The sequence below is a fragment of the Alligator sinensis genome, unplaced genomic scaffold (assembly GCF_000455745.1).
Source record: "Alligator sinensis unplaced genomic scaffold, ASM45574v1 scaffold391_1, whole genome shotgun sequence".
NCBI lineage: Eukaryota > Metazoa > Chordata > Crocodylia > Alligatoridae > Alligator > Alligator sinensis.
Window position 1 is genome coordinate 3,188,124 of NW_005841889.1, and position 18,696 is coordinate 3,206,819.

The 18,696-nt window shown below is 40.9% G+C and overlaps 1 protein-coding gene across 4 annotated transcripts in view; it reads left to right on the top strand.

Annotated features, from left to right (window-relative positions):
- Positions 1 to 18,696, top strand: part of FGD3 (FYVE, RhoGEF and PH domain containing 3) — a 192,338-nt gene that overhangs the window by 151,995 nt on the left and 21,647 nt on the right. For all 4 annotated transcript variants that reach the window (XR_003092674.1, XM_025197126.1, XM_006017994.3 and 1 more), the window contains 6 exons: positions 2,527 to 2,673; positions 3,810 to 3,902; positions 5,307 to 5,386; positions 5,790 to 5,820; positions 6,289 to 6,390; positions 13,391 to 13,453. Coding sequence is in view for 3 of the 4 variants with exons in the window: in XM_025197126.1 (XP_025052911.1) it covers positions 2,527 to 2,673; positions 3,810 to 3,902; positions 5,307 to 5,386; positions 5,790 to 5,820; positions 6,289 to 6,390; positions 13,391 to 13,453 (516 nt within the window). In the remaining variant the exon portion in view is untranslated. The remainder of the gene's footprint in view (positions 1 to 2,526; positions 2,674 to 3,809; positions 3,903 to 5,306; positions 5,387 to 5,789; positions 5,821 to 6,288; positions 6,391 to 13,390; positions 13,454 to 18,696) is intronic.

Below are 18,696 nucleotides of genomic sequence, written 5' to 3' on the forward strand. Positions count from 1 at the left end.
TCCCTGTTCTAAGGGAATTTAATGCATAAAAAATGCCTTAGGAAAGATAGGATGTGTGCATCCGGATGAGCGCGTATGTGCGCTTTGCGGCACTGCAAACTGCATGCATCGTACATGCAGGTATTCACTGTGCTGCTAATTTGTAGTGCAGCAGAGTTTTCTTGACACTGGAAGATCCCAGTCAAAAAAACCCATGTCAAAAAGAAGTGGGTGGAGTGCTGCAAAAAAGCAGAGCTTGGCCGGCCAGAGCCACGCTCCAGCTGCCAGCTAGGCTCTGCACGCCCAGATTGCTGTCACGGGAGCCCTGAGAGGCGCCCAGAACTCGAGGTAAGGCTGCTAGGGTCAGCCCAGGTGCTGGCCCCAGCCTCCACTACCCCACCAAGAGCATTTTTCCCCACACTAGCCCCCACATGTGGTAGGGCAAAAAACATTGGTATGAATTTGTGCCACTGCTTTTTTCCCTGCAGCAACTGCATGGCCCTTCTCGTGGGGAAACTGCCAGTTTGTATCAGGTAGAAACCAATAAGTGATTGCCAACGGCTGTACACTGTATGTGCACCCAGAAGCATCAGGCAAATCACCCTGCAAAATGAGTCTGTAACCATAAGAGAACTAAAAGAAGGACAAGAGCTGCAGCAAAATGCTCTAAATCTGCTAGAGTAGGATTAAAAGAATCTCTGCAGCTTCCCCTGACAATTTTGGAGGAAATCACAACTGGTTGCTTCAAAAAACCTGGCTAAAATAATGTATCTTCTCAGGACCAATACACTCTTTTGTAGGATTTTGTAGTGATGTCCAGCACCATGTTGCATTTCTTTCACACTGAATAGCTTAGTAATAGCAAAGCTGTTTGTGCACTTCATGGAGTCTCTGGTTCTTCTCCCTTTTCAGGGGATAGAGAAACTCTTCATGGACTACGTTGCTTTTTTTCTCACTGGTTGGTTGATCTGCTTGCTTGTTTCCTGTCTTTTGGTTTTGCATTGCTTTGGTGATTTTAAGTGTGTTGGTGGGCATGGTGGCAGTAGAGGCAGGTGTTGGTGCGGTGTCATGATGTTTGGGTGCCAGGTATGCATACTGCACTAAACACTTCTCAAACCCCAACTTAATCTGCATGAGCAACTTGGTGTCATGTGCACAAATGTGTGTATATGATTTTTTTTTTTTTTGTGCATAGACCTTTGCCTTCACTTTTGGAACACTTGCCCTGAAAGATTTATCTACCTGCTAAAAGATACATCCACCTGCTACCACTTTAAAAGAATTGAAACTCCCCAAACACTGCAGTTGCTTAAGCTGATTTTGCAGCTACTTGGAGATGTAAGAATGTTTCCTATTTCTGTTTGCTACAGCTGCTGTACTACTTGGTGTAGCAGATATCAGTGGATGATCTAGTCACCTTGCAAGACAGCTTGTGGAGCAGGGAGAGACAGTGTTTATGGAAGTGTCAGATTTAGCTCCTGTGTAAAGAACTTAACCGAGGCCTATCCAACACTTAAATTGCACTAACACCATATTTTGAGAATTTGTAAGCCACGTGCTGGTCCTCCATATAAGCTAAATTTTGCCTGAGAAAGCAGTGATTGGACCCCAGCATAGGCCCCTTGTGGAGCCACTGTAAATTCAGGGATTGCAGCCTTCTGTAAAAGTACTAAAGATGAGCCTACATCATGCTACAGGTAGATTTCATTAGCATCAGTAAGACTACCGGAGCAGCTGGAGTATTGCCCTGAGATAGAAGAGATCTTGCAGGGAAACCTAGAAATAGCCAGACTGTGGGAGACAGCATAGGCTAAGGTTTATATTGTGTTACAGCTGACTTATCGTCAGAATCAAACTCCAAGAAAGATTTAAGAGGTGACTAGCTTTGGCTGTGTGTTGTGTTCCTTGGAGCAGTGGAAGAACCCTACTTCCTTACCACAGAACAGTGGTTCAGACATTCACTATGCTGGAATTGACATTTGGACTTTAACTAAATTATGAAAATCTAAAGCAGTGGCTCCCAACCTTTTTTTGCTGCGACCCTAAATCTGGGTTGTGACCCCCACCTCCTCCACCAACTTGCTCATGCCCAGCGGCACCAGCAGAGCCCGGGCCTGGCCGGGATTGCAGGGGGCAGTGCCTGCGAGAGCCCCACAGACCATGCGCTGGGAGAGCCCCACAGGCAAGAGGTGTGGAGCAAGGGGCGGACCCCCCGTGATCCTAATTTGGGTCTCAACCCAAGGTTGGGAGCCACTGATCTAAAGAGTCTTTTAAGTCATGTCCAAATATACTGGCCAAAGATGCCATTGCTACACTTCAAGCAAAGAATGACTCAAAGGTAACCACAATAGAGAACTGAGAATATTGGAGCATGGAATAACAGTTTATTTTTAAGGGTACATATTTCAACATCCATCCCTACATCTTTGATTTCATGCCAGTCTGAATAGTTTATGGCTTCCACAGCAAATAATATTTTAAGTAATGAACAAGGGAAGTATTTTTTTAAATTCTTTGTTCAATAGTTGTAACCTTCTGCACCTACAGGAAAAGATGAACAAGCTTTTAGAAGTATATGAACGACTTGGAGGTGAGGAGGATATTGTTAACCCAGCCAACGAACTCATTAAAGAAGGACATATCCAGAAACTCTCAGCAAAGAATGGCACAGCTCAAGATAGGTACTTGTTTCTGGTGAGTTTCTTGTATTCAGTGTTGCATCTATTAATTGTTTCTGTCTTGCAGCAATGGTCTCCTTCCTCTGATCACAATGCAGAATGCTAATACAGGTTTCCCTCGCTTTATGCGGGTTCTGTATGTGCAAATTTGCTCTTATGTGATGACCCTTTTATACCAAAAATTTGTTATATGCAAGGTAAATTCACTCTTATGCAATCGGTGTGGTGGAAGTCTGCAGTCAGCTGCTTTGTGTGGTGCTTTGTGGGAGTGACGCACACCAAAATGTAGTCTGCTGTATGGATCTGTGCTCTTCGCTTGTTGTCTGCGACACATGCTTCTGTAGTTGCCATCCCCATTATGATAACATTCACCACCACTCTGTGCTTTGTGCACTGCCTGCTGTTGGGGAGTACCAAAATTGTCTTGTAAAAGTGACAGAAATGGGTTTGGGGTCAGTACAGTCGAGGGCTTGGCACGTAGTCCTATTTGTTACATTGTCAAGTGGGTTCCCTTTATGCAAATTCGAGTTATGCGCCATTTTCCAGGAATGCATGTACAACATAAAGCAAGGGAAACCTGCATACCTATATCCAGTTGCCTTTATGCCTCCCTGTATTCTTTACCTGCCACCTCTCTCTCCTGAACAACCTCTTCCATTCATGTCTTCCTATCTCCATGCTTAAGTTGCCAAGTTCTTTGAGAGAAGTAAGTTCCCCATCCCATTCCTAAAAAGCTACATCTCTTTAAACTTCTTGAGCAAGAAGTAATCCAGCTTCTGCTGAAATCAGCATAGCAACTCTAATTTTCTTTAGAAGGATTTAGATCAGGACCAGAAACAGTATGGAGAGAGATGTCTCATAGGCCCCCAACCCTGCAATAATTGCAGGTATTTGCAGAAGATGACAACGGCTGTGCTTAGTATTATTTCCACCTTGACCACTTCCTCCAAATAGTGACATCCGTGGTTTCACTCAATACCTTAAATCTCTCCATAGAATTTTCTTTCCTTTTTGAGGCTGATTAAGCAAATCAGATTATTTATGATAGCTGTATTTTGTTATGAGGGAGACCAGTGCTCCAAGTCATATTGCTGTCAAAATGCAAACTCCATCTTGCCTGTATTGCCTAATTTATACCTTCCCCTATTACAGTTCAACAGCATGGTATTATACTGTGTGCCAAAACTGAGGCTGATAGGCCAGAAGTTCAGTGTTCGAGAGAAGATGGACATTGCAGGCTTGCAGGTTCGCATCTGCTTTTTTCCTATTTTTGTACTTCCCCCAACCCTTAATCACAGTCCTTCTCTGTAGCCAGCAGGGGGGCTATAAAGTGGCTTTAGGGCTGAAGCTATTTTTCGGACACTGGTAATGCTTCTGACAATCAGACAGCTAGACCTCCTCACAGAATTATTTGTCTCTCTGTGCTAACCCTTCAGCAAATTCTATCACCCTGGAGAGCTGGGATTTCAGTGTCAGCGATGCTCAGATTAAATTGGTGTCGCAGCAGTCAGCTTTTTTACTTTGCAGCTTGGGGTTCTGTTTGGAAATGAGCTCAGACTTGAAGGCCTAAGGGCTGGTAGAATACAATCAGAAACAAAAATTAGTTCAATGTCCTTAAGGGGCATATCAATTGAAGCTGGTGACTATGGACTAACACGGGCATATGTGAGCTTGTGCACTATTTCCCTATGATCCCTTCAGGCTTTACTGAGGAAATTACCATTCAGATATGTTGCCTCAGCTACCTCATAAATAGAAGTATGCCACCTATTTTCTAACCTCTCCTCTTGAAATACTGTAGACTAGAACTGCAGCTAAAAGTTCAGAGTGTAAGAAAAGATTTATATCCATCTTTTAGTTAAGTGTATTTGCACAGAGTATGGGGGGCTGGTGACTAGGGCTCAGAGGCATTATAGTAACAGAAATAAATTATCATAATAACGATAGCAACACCGTGCAATAGTATCCTCAATAACTGAGATTGGTAGAAAGAAAGAAAAGATCATTTATCTCAGTTGCTTTTCATTTTGAAGCACTGGCATGTCTACATGTGCGATTAGATGCACATTAGCCTATTTTAATGCGTGTTGAAGCATCACATAAAAAAACATGCCTTTTACTTAATGCACATTAAAATAGGCCAGTGTGCATTAAGTGTCGCTTAAAAAGCGTCTGCCTTAGTTAATGCTCATTAAGCCAGTCTAATGCACATTTTTCTAGTACCTCACAATGGGTGTACTAATTTAATGTGCATTAGCTAAAGCTCATACATGTGTAGATGCACCGAGTGCTACTCTTCTTAGACTTACCCTCATATGGCCACCACCCAGAGATGAGTGACAAAATAACTGTTTATCTCATGTAATGAACTTGGAAGTCCTTAATTAGTTTGCAGGCTCTCTGAGGTTCAGACTGTCTTTGTGTTCTCTTTGTATGTACCAAGTGCAGTGTGGCCCTGGTCTCTGAGTAGAGTTGTTTGGTGCTGTTAAAGTAATGAAAAGGCTCCTTCCTCATTTCAAGCTGTCTGCTGTATTATTTGGGTAGTCATCTCATCTTGGGGTATTCAAGGTTTGAATGTGATGTTTGAGAGCTGTTAAAAATGACTGAAATAAAATGAACAATAGTAAAATACTGGCTTGTTTCTACCAGGTCCAAGAAATTGTCAAGCAAAATGCCTCTCATACATTTTCAATAACAGGAAAAAAGAGATCACTGGAACTACAAGCTAGGTATGATGTTTGTTCAGCTTTCTGAATTTGTAGATATGAATATGCACATTTATTTTTGATTTAGGGATATGATTGTGCTAGAATGATCTAGTTTTAGACTACAAGATCAATAACAATGATTAATTACGTAAAAAAGAGAATTAACTGGTACTAACTCGTAGCCTACTGAAGTGTCACATTGGTTTGCTTTCATTGTTGAATAAGCAACAATAAGTTATGAATTTTTAGTAATTATATTTAGTAATAAAATTAGGGTCTATTTTTCATGAGGTTTATAGAATAACTGATTTCAAAATTAGAGTTGCTGATGCATGTGAAGTTGTGAAAATGTCAATACTTGGTTTCATTGAACATACAAAAAACAAGGCAATAATTTGTTTTTTGTGTTTTTCTGTTCTTGTAGGACAGAAGATGAGAAGAGAGAATGGATTCAGGTTAACATACAAACTTGTTTATATTGATGGAAATTTCTACATCCCCCAGTTCATTCCATTTTCACATTATCTAGTTTGGATTAAGAATACAGGAATTTGTATTTAAGAAGTTAGGTAGTGTGGTGTGATTTGGGTGGGGGCTGGGGGGAGGTGGGTAGAGGATTTGCACATAGTTGGTAAATCTCGAGCTGTCATTCTGATTCATTTGCTAACTTAGTGTAACCAAAGACACAGTTCCATCTCTGTAATGGAGATGGAGATCCATATTTCTGATATATGTTTGTACATACTTGAAAGTGGAAAACTGATTGACTAAAACCTTTGTAAGAACAAAGAACTTTGGCAGTGAGTTTTTTTTTTTTTTATTATATCAGTTTTCCAGTGAAGCAATAATCCTGACAGTTTCCATAAGAGAATTTTTCCAGGACGCATATTGTAATGTGTTTTTGTCCTCCTGGCATATTTCAGGTAATTCAAGCAACAATTGAAAAACATAAACAGAACAGTGAAACATTTAGAGCTTTTAATAGCTCTTTTTCTCAAGAAGATGAGCACTTTCCTGACTCATCAGTAAGTATGAGAGAGAATACATATCTTTCCTTTCCATATTTTGCACATCCTTTACCCTTGCCTGATATACAGCCAATGCTATTTTAATACTGTAGTCTTGTTCTTGATTTTTATGTTACATTATTATGCAGTCAACCCCCCATTTTTTTACTGTGAAATGCAGATCAGTCATAGTTATCCAACCATGCAGGTACAGAATATATTATCAGAGTAATTCAGTGCAGAGGCCCATCAGTCATGTTTTTCAGACTAGTAGCTCATTTAGCATAACAGGTGTAATTCTTCAATATTATGAGTGGTTGCCTGTCTGGAATGATGTTTGTGTGACTGGGAGTTTTGCTTATTATCTTTTTTGAGACACGTATTTTGTCAGGAGATTCTCGTACTGTTTTATTTTAAAAGAGTTCTAAGGAATATAGCAAACGTTGATCTTTATTGCAGTTTTGATAGCACTATCATTTGTAAATGTAAATGTATCTCAACAATAGAATTCTATGACTGTTTTGAAATACCTGTAAAAAAAATAACATAAGTAACCCTAAATTTAATATGACCCCCCAATAATTAGATTTTATATATGGAAACTTTATAACATTGGATAAATTTCCAGGTAGATAATCTAATTATTGGAGGGTTGTCTTGAATTTGTTACCCATAAAACTTTCCTGCCCCATCTGGCACCCCCTCCCCACAACTCCCCACAGTCTCTGCCCCTTCTCCCTTGCTCCCCATAACCTCTGCCTCTTCTCCCACTTCTCCCTGCAGTATCTGCTTCTTTATCGCCCTCTTCTCCCCATGTTACTGTCAGATGCTGTTTGGGGACTATTCCCTTCCTGGAGCACAGCATGTGGAAGCATGACCCTTGCTGGGCCATGCACCAATATTGGCACTGCTGATTGGTCAAGCAGGGGATGGAATTTCCCTGTACTCTGTGTGCTTGACAGTGGGAGGGTAGAGGTGGGCAGGGTCAGAAGCTGCAGTGGGCAAGTGGAAGGGAGAGGCGAACAGCTTCTGTGGGTCTGATTCTGGCCCAAACCTGGGCTCAGGGTCAGAGTTGCAGCCTCAGCAGCTGCCTGCTCCCTTCCCCCCTGCCCCTGTTCCCTCCCCCCTCTGTTTTGTATTCAAATCTAAGATGAGGAGCTTTCCCCCCCATGCTGACTGGTGGGGGAGGGGCCTGTCTTAGAATAAAAGTAAATGCAATATTAAGTTCTGTACACTTCTAAGAGTAGAAACCTAAGGGAGTTCTGTTGTGTCTCAGCTCTATCTAATTTCAAGACCTTTCCATAAGGGTTGTAGTTACTGTGGTCACGTGAAGATGATAATGTCCCCTCTGCTGCTTGATTTAAGGCAGTCACTGAAATGATGGCATTGACCAAAGCCAGAGTGGGAGAGGTCACTGGAGGAAGAAATTTTCAGAAGGAGTTGCCTTTTGGAAGTTGAGTTTGTTCCTGAAATAAAAGGTCATGTGGCTTGTCCCTGACACAGGGGCTAGGGACAGACATTTAAAAAGCCTGAGGTTGAATTGATTACAGCTTTATAGTTAATCTAACCTGCAAAGCTTGAACCAATTTGGATGTGCCTGCATTTAATTTCAGACATGCCTGTAGTGGCTCAGGCTAGAAGCCAGGGGTACTAGAGCAGCCCTCCCTTCCCTTCCCTTCCACCATGCTGAGGGGGCGCATGGCCAGGCCCTGGCAGGATGCTCTGATTAGGGATGGGTGTATACCCTGACCTTGTCTGCACCCTCCAAGGCTTTTCCCTGCTCACTGCTCAGGGGTCAGGAGTGTTGCCAGACCCTGCATCTGTTGATGATACTGAGATTTTCAGTCTCTCTCCCCCTGCTTCTTCATACTGTCTGCAAACTGGGTCATTTCTAACACCTTTCTCTATCCCCCCCTTGAAGACTTACAGATTGCAGCCAACAGGTTGCTTGTCAGAACAAAGTTTATCAGCCCATCAAGCCCTACAAAAGAAAATATCTCTCTCATTAGTTTCAAGCTCTTCTTATCTGCAGGGTGCATTTGCTTTTGCAAGCTACTAGCTGCCTGCCCTTTGTTCCAGAGAAATTGGAGACCCACACAGACACCTCCCAGCATTATCTAGCATGGGATGAAGTGGGGACATGGCCAGATGCTGGGTCCCTGCACTAGGGCCACTGCCATGGAAGAGAGGCAGGAGGGGGGATCCCTTTTTGAGCAGCGATGTGGGGGAGGAAAGATGGGAGAGCAGAGAAGGGGGAGCAGGTGGAGCCTTGGCAGCCACTGCAGTCCCTCAGCCAGCCATAGCAGTCATAGTGCTCTGGCTAGGAAGGAGAGGGGTGGGGTCAGCTCTGCTCCACTGGAGCAGACAGCACAGCCCAGCTCAGGGGTGCAAAGCATGTGGGATGTTGGGGGACTCTGGTTTAACTTAAACCAGGAAGGGGTCTGGGACAGATATTGCATAAATCTGTTTGACCCATATCAGTTAAGTCTGATACTACATTCAACCAGGTTTATCTCAAACTAGTTTCATCCATTCTCAAACTGGTTTTATGTGTGCTGAACTTATGCTCTGTTACAGGTTTAAACCAGTTTCTGATCACTTAAACAGGTTTATATATAATGTCTGTCCCTAGCCTGGCAGATTTCAAAGTAGGGAGGCCATATCCATCTACACAGAGTCCTGGGGATATTTTCTGTCCTAGCTCTCCCTTCTATGACAGATTCATTGGCATCTCACTTCTATGAGTGAGGACAGGACACCCTTGAGGGGCATTCTGCAGAAAAGGCAACGCTGCGCAACTTATTAATCACTTAATAACATTCCATTTAAAATTTGACAAAAACCAAAGAAAAAATAACTGCCAGTGAATATTCGGGTTCTGCATGGCTACCTTCAGAGCCAAAATGCTCTTATACAGTGTCCTTTTTTATAAATAGCTGAATTAACTAGCAGTCTTGCCCCTGTTCAGTTAGAGACTCTCTGCTTGTCTTTTATAAATATCTCTTATTTTTAAGTTCTAGTTTATTTTCAGATTTTGCTAATAAGACAGTTACATGTTTATACTCTAGCAGTTCTTAATAACCAAGCAGGGAAGAAATCTAGTTAATTTCCTGGCTGATATGAGTGCAATATACATGTTAATTTTCTTTATACCAGTTTTTTGAAAAGGTTGGATTATCACCATAATCAGCTTCAGGCTCCCATGTCAAGCTAAATGTGCTACAAATCGCTATTGAAAAGAGATGCATGTGATCGTGTGAATAAAGAAACTGGGCAATCTTAGGATAGCAGTTTTATTATACTGATAAGTTCACCTTCATTAAAAGATATTGGGCAGAATGGCTATGTTCTCACAACCTGTATTTTACTTTTGTATCAGTTCATATAAAGAGTTCGCTGAGTTCTGTTGTGATCCATGGTTGTGATCCACGGTCCTGCATTAGATTGTAATGAGCCATTGCTCACTCTTCTCTGAGAAGCCTGGGTACTGGGCCCCACAAACTGATGGGGAGGAAAAAAGCAGAAGTATATTGAGACTCCCCACTCCAGGACTTTAGCACTTGGTGGCTGATAAGTTATAATGTTTATGCAGAATTTGAAGTTCATAGTGGCTGCTGTAAGGTACAAAAGTCAGTCTTTTATAGAAATGATTCTTAACATTTTTCTTAACTGAGTTTTGATAGCCTTGTGCTTTGCCAAGATCAGACATTAATAACACGCAGGTTTTTTACCTACAGTAATATAAATTAGTCTCAAACCAAACACTTCAGTTCCACAATAACTTTAGTAAGTAACACACAAATTTGAAAGCTGGGCTGCTACTGCATGCCGCTTCTTCCTGAGCTCCAGAGAAGTGAGTCCCCTTCTGTTTGCCAGATCATGTCCAGTTCTTTCCACTTTCAGAAAAAAAAAGACCAACCTCAGTCTAGAGCTTGAATCCCAGCATAGCAGTGCATTTGGATCACTACTATAGGTAATGTTTTCAATTAGGATTTGAAGATTTCATTATGAAATAGAGATCCTGTGCCTAATTATAAAAATCAGATCCAAATTTCAACACTCCAGTTGTCTTTTCTGCTTGTAAAAGGTGTGCACAGGTCTTCTGCAGGCATAAACAGACATATGCATGTGCAAATTGGACAGGAGGGATCAACTTTTAGGTTCTGCCTGTGTCTCTACTATAACAAAATTGATGAAAGCACATTATGAGTGGGCCATGGCAGAACCCCGGTTTGCACATGGATGGCATGTGTTTGCAGGATCTAGCTGCTAGCATGGAGGGAGGAGCATTGTGTCTATGAAGTGAATAGTTGTACATGTCACTTTTTTCCTCAAGTCTGAAAATTTGCATGCAAGCTCTGACCTCTGCTAGAAATGGCCGGGAGGTGGGGTATGAGAGGTTCAGGGAGGAAGCTGGGCTAAATGAGGGGCTGGGAGACACTATTCAGTCCTAACTGTGCTCTGCTATTGTGCTGATTGAAATTACTGACTGATAAAGGCTGTGCAGATGGCCAGCAACGATTACATATTCCATGAATATCTCTTGTTTGTTTACAGCCTTCAAAGGCTCTGAGCCCATCTGCGGATGTGGGTTTTGCTGTCACTGTTAACCTCATCCTCCCTTTCTGACTCCTTCCACTGGTTTTCACACCCACCTTTTGTCTCTTACTGCATGTTTGCATTATTGTGGAATAGTGGGTTCATAACTTTGCATTACTGCAATACAAGTACCAGACTAATAATTGATTCATCCTCTGGAACGGGTGAAGATTCAGACTAGTTACTGGCTGTTATTTTGCATCCTTCTCAGCACTAGCATAGCCCTGGTGCTTCAAGGAGTCTGAGTGTTCTGAGGTTCCACTGCAGCATGGACTCTTTCAGAAGAAGGGCCTGCACATTTTTTCAGTCTCCATCTACCATGCTTTAAGGCTTCATAAATATTGTCTCTTGCTAAACAGCATGTTCTCACATTAAAGGACTTTCCCCCCATTTGTTTTCAAAAAGCTAAAGGCTTGTGATGTGTGAGAAGCATTAATTCAGGTGATATTGGACATCAGCCAAGGAAGAGCCCTGGTGTCTCTCAGGCCAAGCACTGAGCTCAGTGAAAGCAGGCCTCCCAGGATCTGGCAGCTGTGTGTCCAGTGATTAGTTAGATGCCCAGGAATTTTCATCAGTTTTCATCTCTTGGTGGAGTATCTTGGACAAATAAATGAAAAACGACCAGTCTGTATAACAGATTTGGAAATGTTGAAAGTAACGTAAGGGCTTTAACTAGGCAAATTGGCAGGAGTGCATCTATACTTTCCACAAGGAAGGAAGATCAAAATATATTTTCTCTGGAGTGAGACTGTCTCTTTTCATATAGTTTTTTGTTTCCCTCTAGAGAAAATATATTTGATGCCTGGTGAGCTGGATACATCTTGATCCATTATTAGAAGGTGCAGTTAAAACACAGATGACAGCCTGAGAGACTAGCAGACTTGTCAGTTGCCTAACAAAGTGGGACAGAAAACAGTGTTGGGACATGGTACTTAAGGAAATGGTAGGGCTTACTGAACCAACATTAGTAAAGCTCTTCTGAGATTTGTATCTCAAGGCTGGAGAGTGCTTCTGGGAAAGTGTAGGTGTTGTATATACATATTGTTTTGGCTTGGGGCTCCAGGAGGCGCTGTAAGACAGCTAGGATGTTTTACCTCTTCTTGGGGAGCATTCTTCATATCCATGTCAAAGTTCACATTCCCTCCCAGCAGTGTCTCCACTCTCTTAAAATCCTGTCACAGGTGTTATCCTTCTTGCTAAGCAGGATTACAGGAAAATCCTCAGGGCTGCTCCTTAATTGACTAAATAGGGTTCTTGTTGAGAGACCCAGTTTGCTCCTTAAATGTTCTCCAAAGACAGTAGTGTTGCCTGTCTCCACAGATGCCTGTTCCCCTGATTGGATATAGGGAAGTGAACAAAGATGTCCTCCTCCTGAGTAGGTGTGATCCCTCCTGTAGCCTTTAGTGGGTAGTGTGACTCTGCTACTCTGCTATTGTAAGCTTGCAAGCATCCAGACCACATCTATACCCAGTTGGCTTCTCTTTGCTTTCAGTGTTGCAAATGCACAGTGTTCATCCCAAGCAGTTTCTTAGTTGTGCTAGGATTCAAATAGCCACCAAAAAAAAAAATCAGAGTTAACAGCTTTTACAATTATACTATTTAGCTTGGTTTGTTTACAACAAAGAAATGTACTGCTTTCAAATGAAATTGTAAGGAGTAAAGTACTTACTGTGAATTCTCTGAAGTTTAAGATTGTCTAAGAACATTAGATCTATGCTTTATATATTTCTGAAGGGCTTGTGGGAAAAATGCATGAATGTCATAGGGGACTTGATCATAAATAGAGCCTTTTCCTTAGAGAATACTCTCCTCAGGTTTAAGGCAATGATGCAGATACTCTCGGGGTTGGGCTTGTGCTTAAAGAGTATTTTTGCGTGTGGTATGTCTGTGGTGTCTAGTAATTGATATTTTTAGTTTAATTAAATACATTGCTAACATATATTTATGTATTTTCCTGGATGTCTTAAAATAATCAATTATAAAAAATGCTTACACAGGCACAATTTGAAACAATGAGTTATACATCCATCTTAAGAGTCCAATGACTACAAAAACTGCTTTGCTGCTTTGTCTTATAGGAATCTATAGTAGCAGTGCAAATCAAAATCTGTTCTCTTTGTTCTATGCGTTCTTTAATGAGTTTTTGTTCTATGCTGTCTTTAATGCATCTCTCGGTTACTTAGACTGCCCATATTTCTGAAAGAAAACCGGGCCTTGGCAATTCAGTGCCATCTGTAAAGTCACCTACTTCATAGTTAGCTAAATGTTGCAAATAGCTGACTGTGTATATAATTAACTTTCACAAAGAGAACATCTATGAGGTTAGAAGTACATTATTCCATGTTTTGATTTTACTGTTCAAAAATCATTTAAGTGCAGTCTCCATATTGAAATGTTTTTGTGATACCTTTTCCTTCAGATAGCAAGCACCAGCTCTGTGGAGTCTATGCCAGGAGCAGATGGCTGCAGTGCATTTGGAGGGGTAAGTCATCATGAGATGAATTTTCTTGTTGAGAACATTTTAAAGTGTATCTTTTGTGGCAGGAAAACATTGAGAGGAGGATGTAATGTACTTTTTAATGCTGTATTTTCAGCTGCTTTTCTGGCATAGATACACTTCAGGATGAATCTTCACTATGTGTTTGTCTGTCAATGGATTTAAGTGGTATATTTTGGCTGATTTAATAATATCCCTTGTATTGTATTTTAAAGAAAAGCAAATTATAAGAAGCCCAGTATATAAATTTATATTTGAATCTATCAAAAATACTAAACTAAGAAATTTCAGAATCATTTCAAATTTATCCTTGTCTGATGTTTTCCCCTCATTCTGCTGTATTTTAACTGAAGAATAACATCAGCATGGTCTGTGAATTGTGTTGCATATTACAGCCTTAAGCAATATTTGTTTTTAATGACATCTCTTTACAACCATCTCAATATGAACATGAGAAGAAGTGCACTCTGCTTAAAGCTTACGCATATAAGCCACTTGGTGGTAGTGGTGGTCAGCAAACTTGTAGCTTCCTTCTCCTCCTCCTGTGAAGAAATACATAAAAGAATGAGATCTTTTTTGAAGTATTACATATTAAAATAGGTGGACACTGAGGAAATAATGGGAGAAATTAAACAAACATACAAAACAGTATGTAAACACTTTGTTATAGAATCTGATAATCATATTATTAACACAGTATACAGTATTTAATGATAGTTTTTGTATACACAAGTAGAAAACTACCCTAAGCCCCAGCTTGAAGTGTTCAGTAAGTATGTCTTACAAATAATCCTATGCATTAGAGAGAAACTGAATGTGGAAAAGCTTTCTTTTAAAAACCCTCGCAATGTTGCAAAGTTTAAATCCTACTATTTAATATGTTTGAATTCCACTTCATTCAGCCTATTTTTCAAGATTGATTCTGAAATTGTGCACTAAAACATGCATTTGTGTGTAAGATGGTAACCTGAACATGGAAAATATGAGGCCGAGTGAACAAAAATAGATAACTCAACTTGCAAATACTTTCACTTGTGCAGCTGCCTATGTAAAGATCTGGTAATCTTCTACTTACCTTCTTAACATAACCTGCATGTGTAATTTAGGTACTTAAAATTTAAACACTAGCCCAGGTGCAGAATAAAGGGGAGAAACATAAGGAGGAAATAAATAACAAGAAAACCATATAAGCACAAAAACAGTTGTGAGATTTCCTGGGCTTCTTCCCTTCTTCTCAGAAGTGCAAGGAAACTGAAAGAGCTCAGCTGTGATGTCTGCTTGTCTGATTCTTTTTTCTCCCCACCCCCTCCCTAGCCCTGGATCCTGACCTTGAAAACATTTATTTTTAAGTGTCACTTGTTCTGGGTAATAAATTACTGATATATTTTATTCCATTCTTTTTCCCAAATTTAACATTTTGATAAACATTTAATCAAAATCTAGAGAACTTTAGACATCTGTAGAGTACAAGCAGCCTAGCAATCACAACATTGCGGTGTGTGAAAGAAGCTGTTTTGAAACCCAATCCTGTAAAGACTTGACAGTATATTTACATTTTACAATCCTAGCATAGTAGGATTGGTCATGTGAGGAAAATGAAGCCTTATGATTATTATTTTACTTAAATAGTAATACCGGGAAGTTTTAGTAAGCATCAGGCTCCCTTTGTGCAAAATCTCTTTCTGAGCATCTAAAACTAGGAAATCCAGTTCAGTAAATGAGACGAGAGACTTCAGTTTGCTGAGGGTTCATACACTCATTCACCGCTTCTGGTCTGCATTCATGTGGCTTGCTTTCAGCGGTATGAACATAGACTGGGAGTAGCATGTGAAGCTGTTTGCTGCTCCTGGGTACTGCTCAGGAAGCCTGGTGTAAGTAATAGGGAGTAGGGAGAGCAGTAGGCAGGATCCAGGGGCTAGGAGGTCCATGAGGTGCCTAGCTTGAGGGGGAGGGTTGGGGAGTTAAAAATAGCCCAGTCAGCATGTGCAGGGGGGGAATAGCACACCCAGGGGCTGGCACAAAAAGCTCAGTTTTTCCAGCCCCAGGGGTGCACTGCGAATGTATACAGGTGTTTGCAAGATTGGGTTAACCCTTTCTTAGATCACGTTAACCCTTTCTCAATCTAAGTCAGTTCACCTATTCAGGGCATTTAGATTGACCTTCCTTTGGATAGGTTGATCTAAGTGTAGCCCCTGTACATACCCTAAGCAAGGAACTCCTCGGCTTGGGGTTAAGGGAGCTATGACAATAGCAGTGTAGCTTTCAAAGTGTGTACTTGCTTCAAAGCACTTCTTTGTTTTGCAAGGAACTATTTTCAGACAGCCTATATTTAGAAGTAGGTAGCACTTTCTGCTCTCTCACCCATGCTTTTTAGAGCAAGCAGACTGTCTCGTTTAATGTAGTTCAGTGCTTCCAGAAGGCAAAATGTTTCCTTGGTTCTGTCCCCAGTTCTTCAGCTCAGTAACTGAATAACCATGACTTCTTTGTACTTCACTTTGTTTTTATAAAGGGACATTCACCTGCTTCAGTGGGACATTATGAAGTCTTATTCAGATTTAGAGAACTTTAAATGAAAGGCCTTTTTAAACATTCGTTATGTCATGGGCTAAAGGGCCCCTGTGCCATAAGTTAAAATACATAAACATAAAAACTATCAATTCGTGCAAATATTGTCCTTGACTGCAAATCCCACTCTCTAGCATATCTGTCCATCCCAAAGCCTGGCACTCTAAATATATGAACCTTTCATAGCTGAAGGCTGGCTCATCCAGGCTACTTTATCTAATAGCATCTACTGCTGAGATCCCTTAGTAAGACTATTCTATTGGCAATTGGGTGTCTTTTAGACTGTGGATGTACACATCATCATCTTATTTTAGAGCTTCCCAGTGTATTCCAAATCAGCTAACTGGCCAGTCATTAACTGGCAGTCCAGTTACAATTGAGGAATTTTAGGCAGTTGTTTTTCCTGGCTGTATATAGCTACGGGGATAGACAGGTAGAAGCAGTAGTATTCTTTTTAGTATTCTTTGCGATCACTGTCATAGGCTTACCCCAAAAGTAGGAATGATCTCACCAGAGGTATTTGATCCAAAGAAGATTTGATTAACTTTATGTTTCATCTCATTCAAAAGTCGATGTTAAGCTGCATTCATCATTTTTATCATGGTACAGATTGTATTACTCCTTCTGTATGCATCATTACAATTTTGGAACATAGCTGAATCAAAGGTATGTCCAGACTACTAGTTAACAGCTGTTTAGATGTCAAAGGATTTTAGGAATGCATACCTAATAAACAGAGGGAAGGCAAAACTAGTAAGCATCACTGACTGATTGTATTACTAGGGCAAAAACAATTGCCCTCCCAAGCACGTGGGAGAAAGGGCTATTATTGGAATGATCCCCCAAAGTAGTGTCTGTCTGTAATGGGACAAATCATCCCCATAATAGCAAGTGCATTTCAGGGAGATGGACCATTAGGGGAATTCGAGATGCCCTAGGAAGGGAATTCTCAGACCTTTCAGCAAATGGAACAATGCTATTTGGTGGGTAGGGGGTCCTGAAGGTATTTGGGAGCTATCCATAAGGTAGTAATTGTTTTTGGGTTATCCCGGGCTTGGGGTGAGTCCAGGTCACCAGCTGTCAGGACTTGGCAGGATCAGTAGAAAGGCTGATCTTGGGAAATATTAGCAGGACACTCTGAAGGACTAGGTTGTAGCCAGATGAGAGGGTGAGAAATTTTACCTGTCTTTTTGTTTCATCTTCAAAACTTTTCATATACAAACAATTATTTTCTTCTACATAATAAATCCTTCTGTTTTGTTACCTTACAGCTTGCCTGTGGTAAAGAGTAAGTGATATTCCAAGCTGGCCCCTTCTATGGAGGGACCTGGAACTCGCGAGGGGGAACTACCTGGAGCAGGAAAAAAATTCCTCTGCTGCAGCTATAGGGTCTGAGGAAAGGGCAGTGGAGCTGAGGCTTGCAGGTGTGAGCATTCATCCCAGGGACAAACCTTAGTCTATTGCTTGAGACAAGCAGCAGTAAGACATCAGGGAGAAAATTGGGGCTCCAAGGATACCCTGTGGATGGTTTTATGACAGTCACCTTCCAATAAGGTCTCTCTCACAAGGCTTAATTTTGCCTTCAGTCACACCCATGTAATCTCATTAACACTAGTGAAATTACATGGTACAAATAAGCAAACCAAAAGGCTCATTGTTCTTGATGCAAATGGTAATTGTTTAAAAAAAATATCCAGTAATGAAGTACACTACTCAAACCGTTTCAGAAGGATTCTTCCCTTAGTAGATGAAGGGAAATGTGCTTTCATAAGTGTTTAATTATCATGAATATCAAAATTAGAGCTGTAAAGAAGCTCTTCATCAATGAGTGGCTTTGGCCGCTGGAAATGCTGGGGAAGAACTGATGCTCTTTCAAATCATGCTGATTAGTGAAAGTAATCCATGTCTTTTTAATTGTAAATCTTTTTTGAGAGGTCTAACATAGTCTGAAATTAAAATTATTAGTAGTGGCTCATCCCAGGCGTTTGTAAGTGTTTCATTGTCATGATAATTCAGTGTCACATTGGCTACATCTGGCTCTTGGCAAGTAAAGTGCATTTGAGCTGTGTGAGAGAGATGGCATGGATTCACATGCATGCTTTTCTGCTGAGTAGTAAATGTGTATAGAAAGAGAGGTCTAGCAATTTCCTTCTGTGAGCAGATATGTATCAATGTGCTTCATAAAATGTAATTGCTGGACATCATATGTGCTGTGTAAAAGTTTGAAATTTTGCCTTGGAAGCCGAGAGGAATTGAATAAAAATGAAAACATAAATTAAAAATGAGGGAATACATTTTAATACTCTTGTATAGAGCTAGAGCTCACTGCCAGCTATTTAGCAGTACCACACGTTTAATACTCTTGCAGGTCAGGCGGGTCATACAGCTGTATTCAGGAGCATTCTGCTCCTAAACCAGGGAAAAATTTACAGAGAGGGTCAGTTCAAGATGAAGAAAGACTCAATAGTGGATCCATTAATTTAGCACCAAGGTTCTTCTCCATCTCCCCTTCCTGCACCAAAATGAAGAGTAGAGGGTAGAAGGAAGGGAGTGAATGATGCAGCTAAGGAAAGAAGTAAATGAGTGTGCTGGGAGCTTTATGTACAAAAACAGGCAAAGGCTAAGATAAGCAGAAGAAAATGAGAGGGATTAAAGCAAAGGGA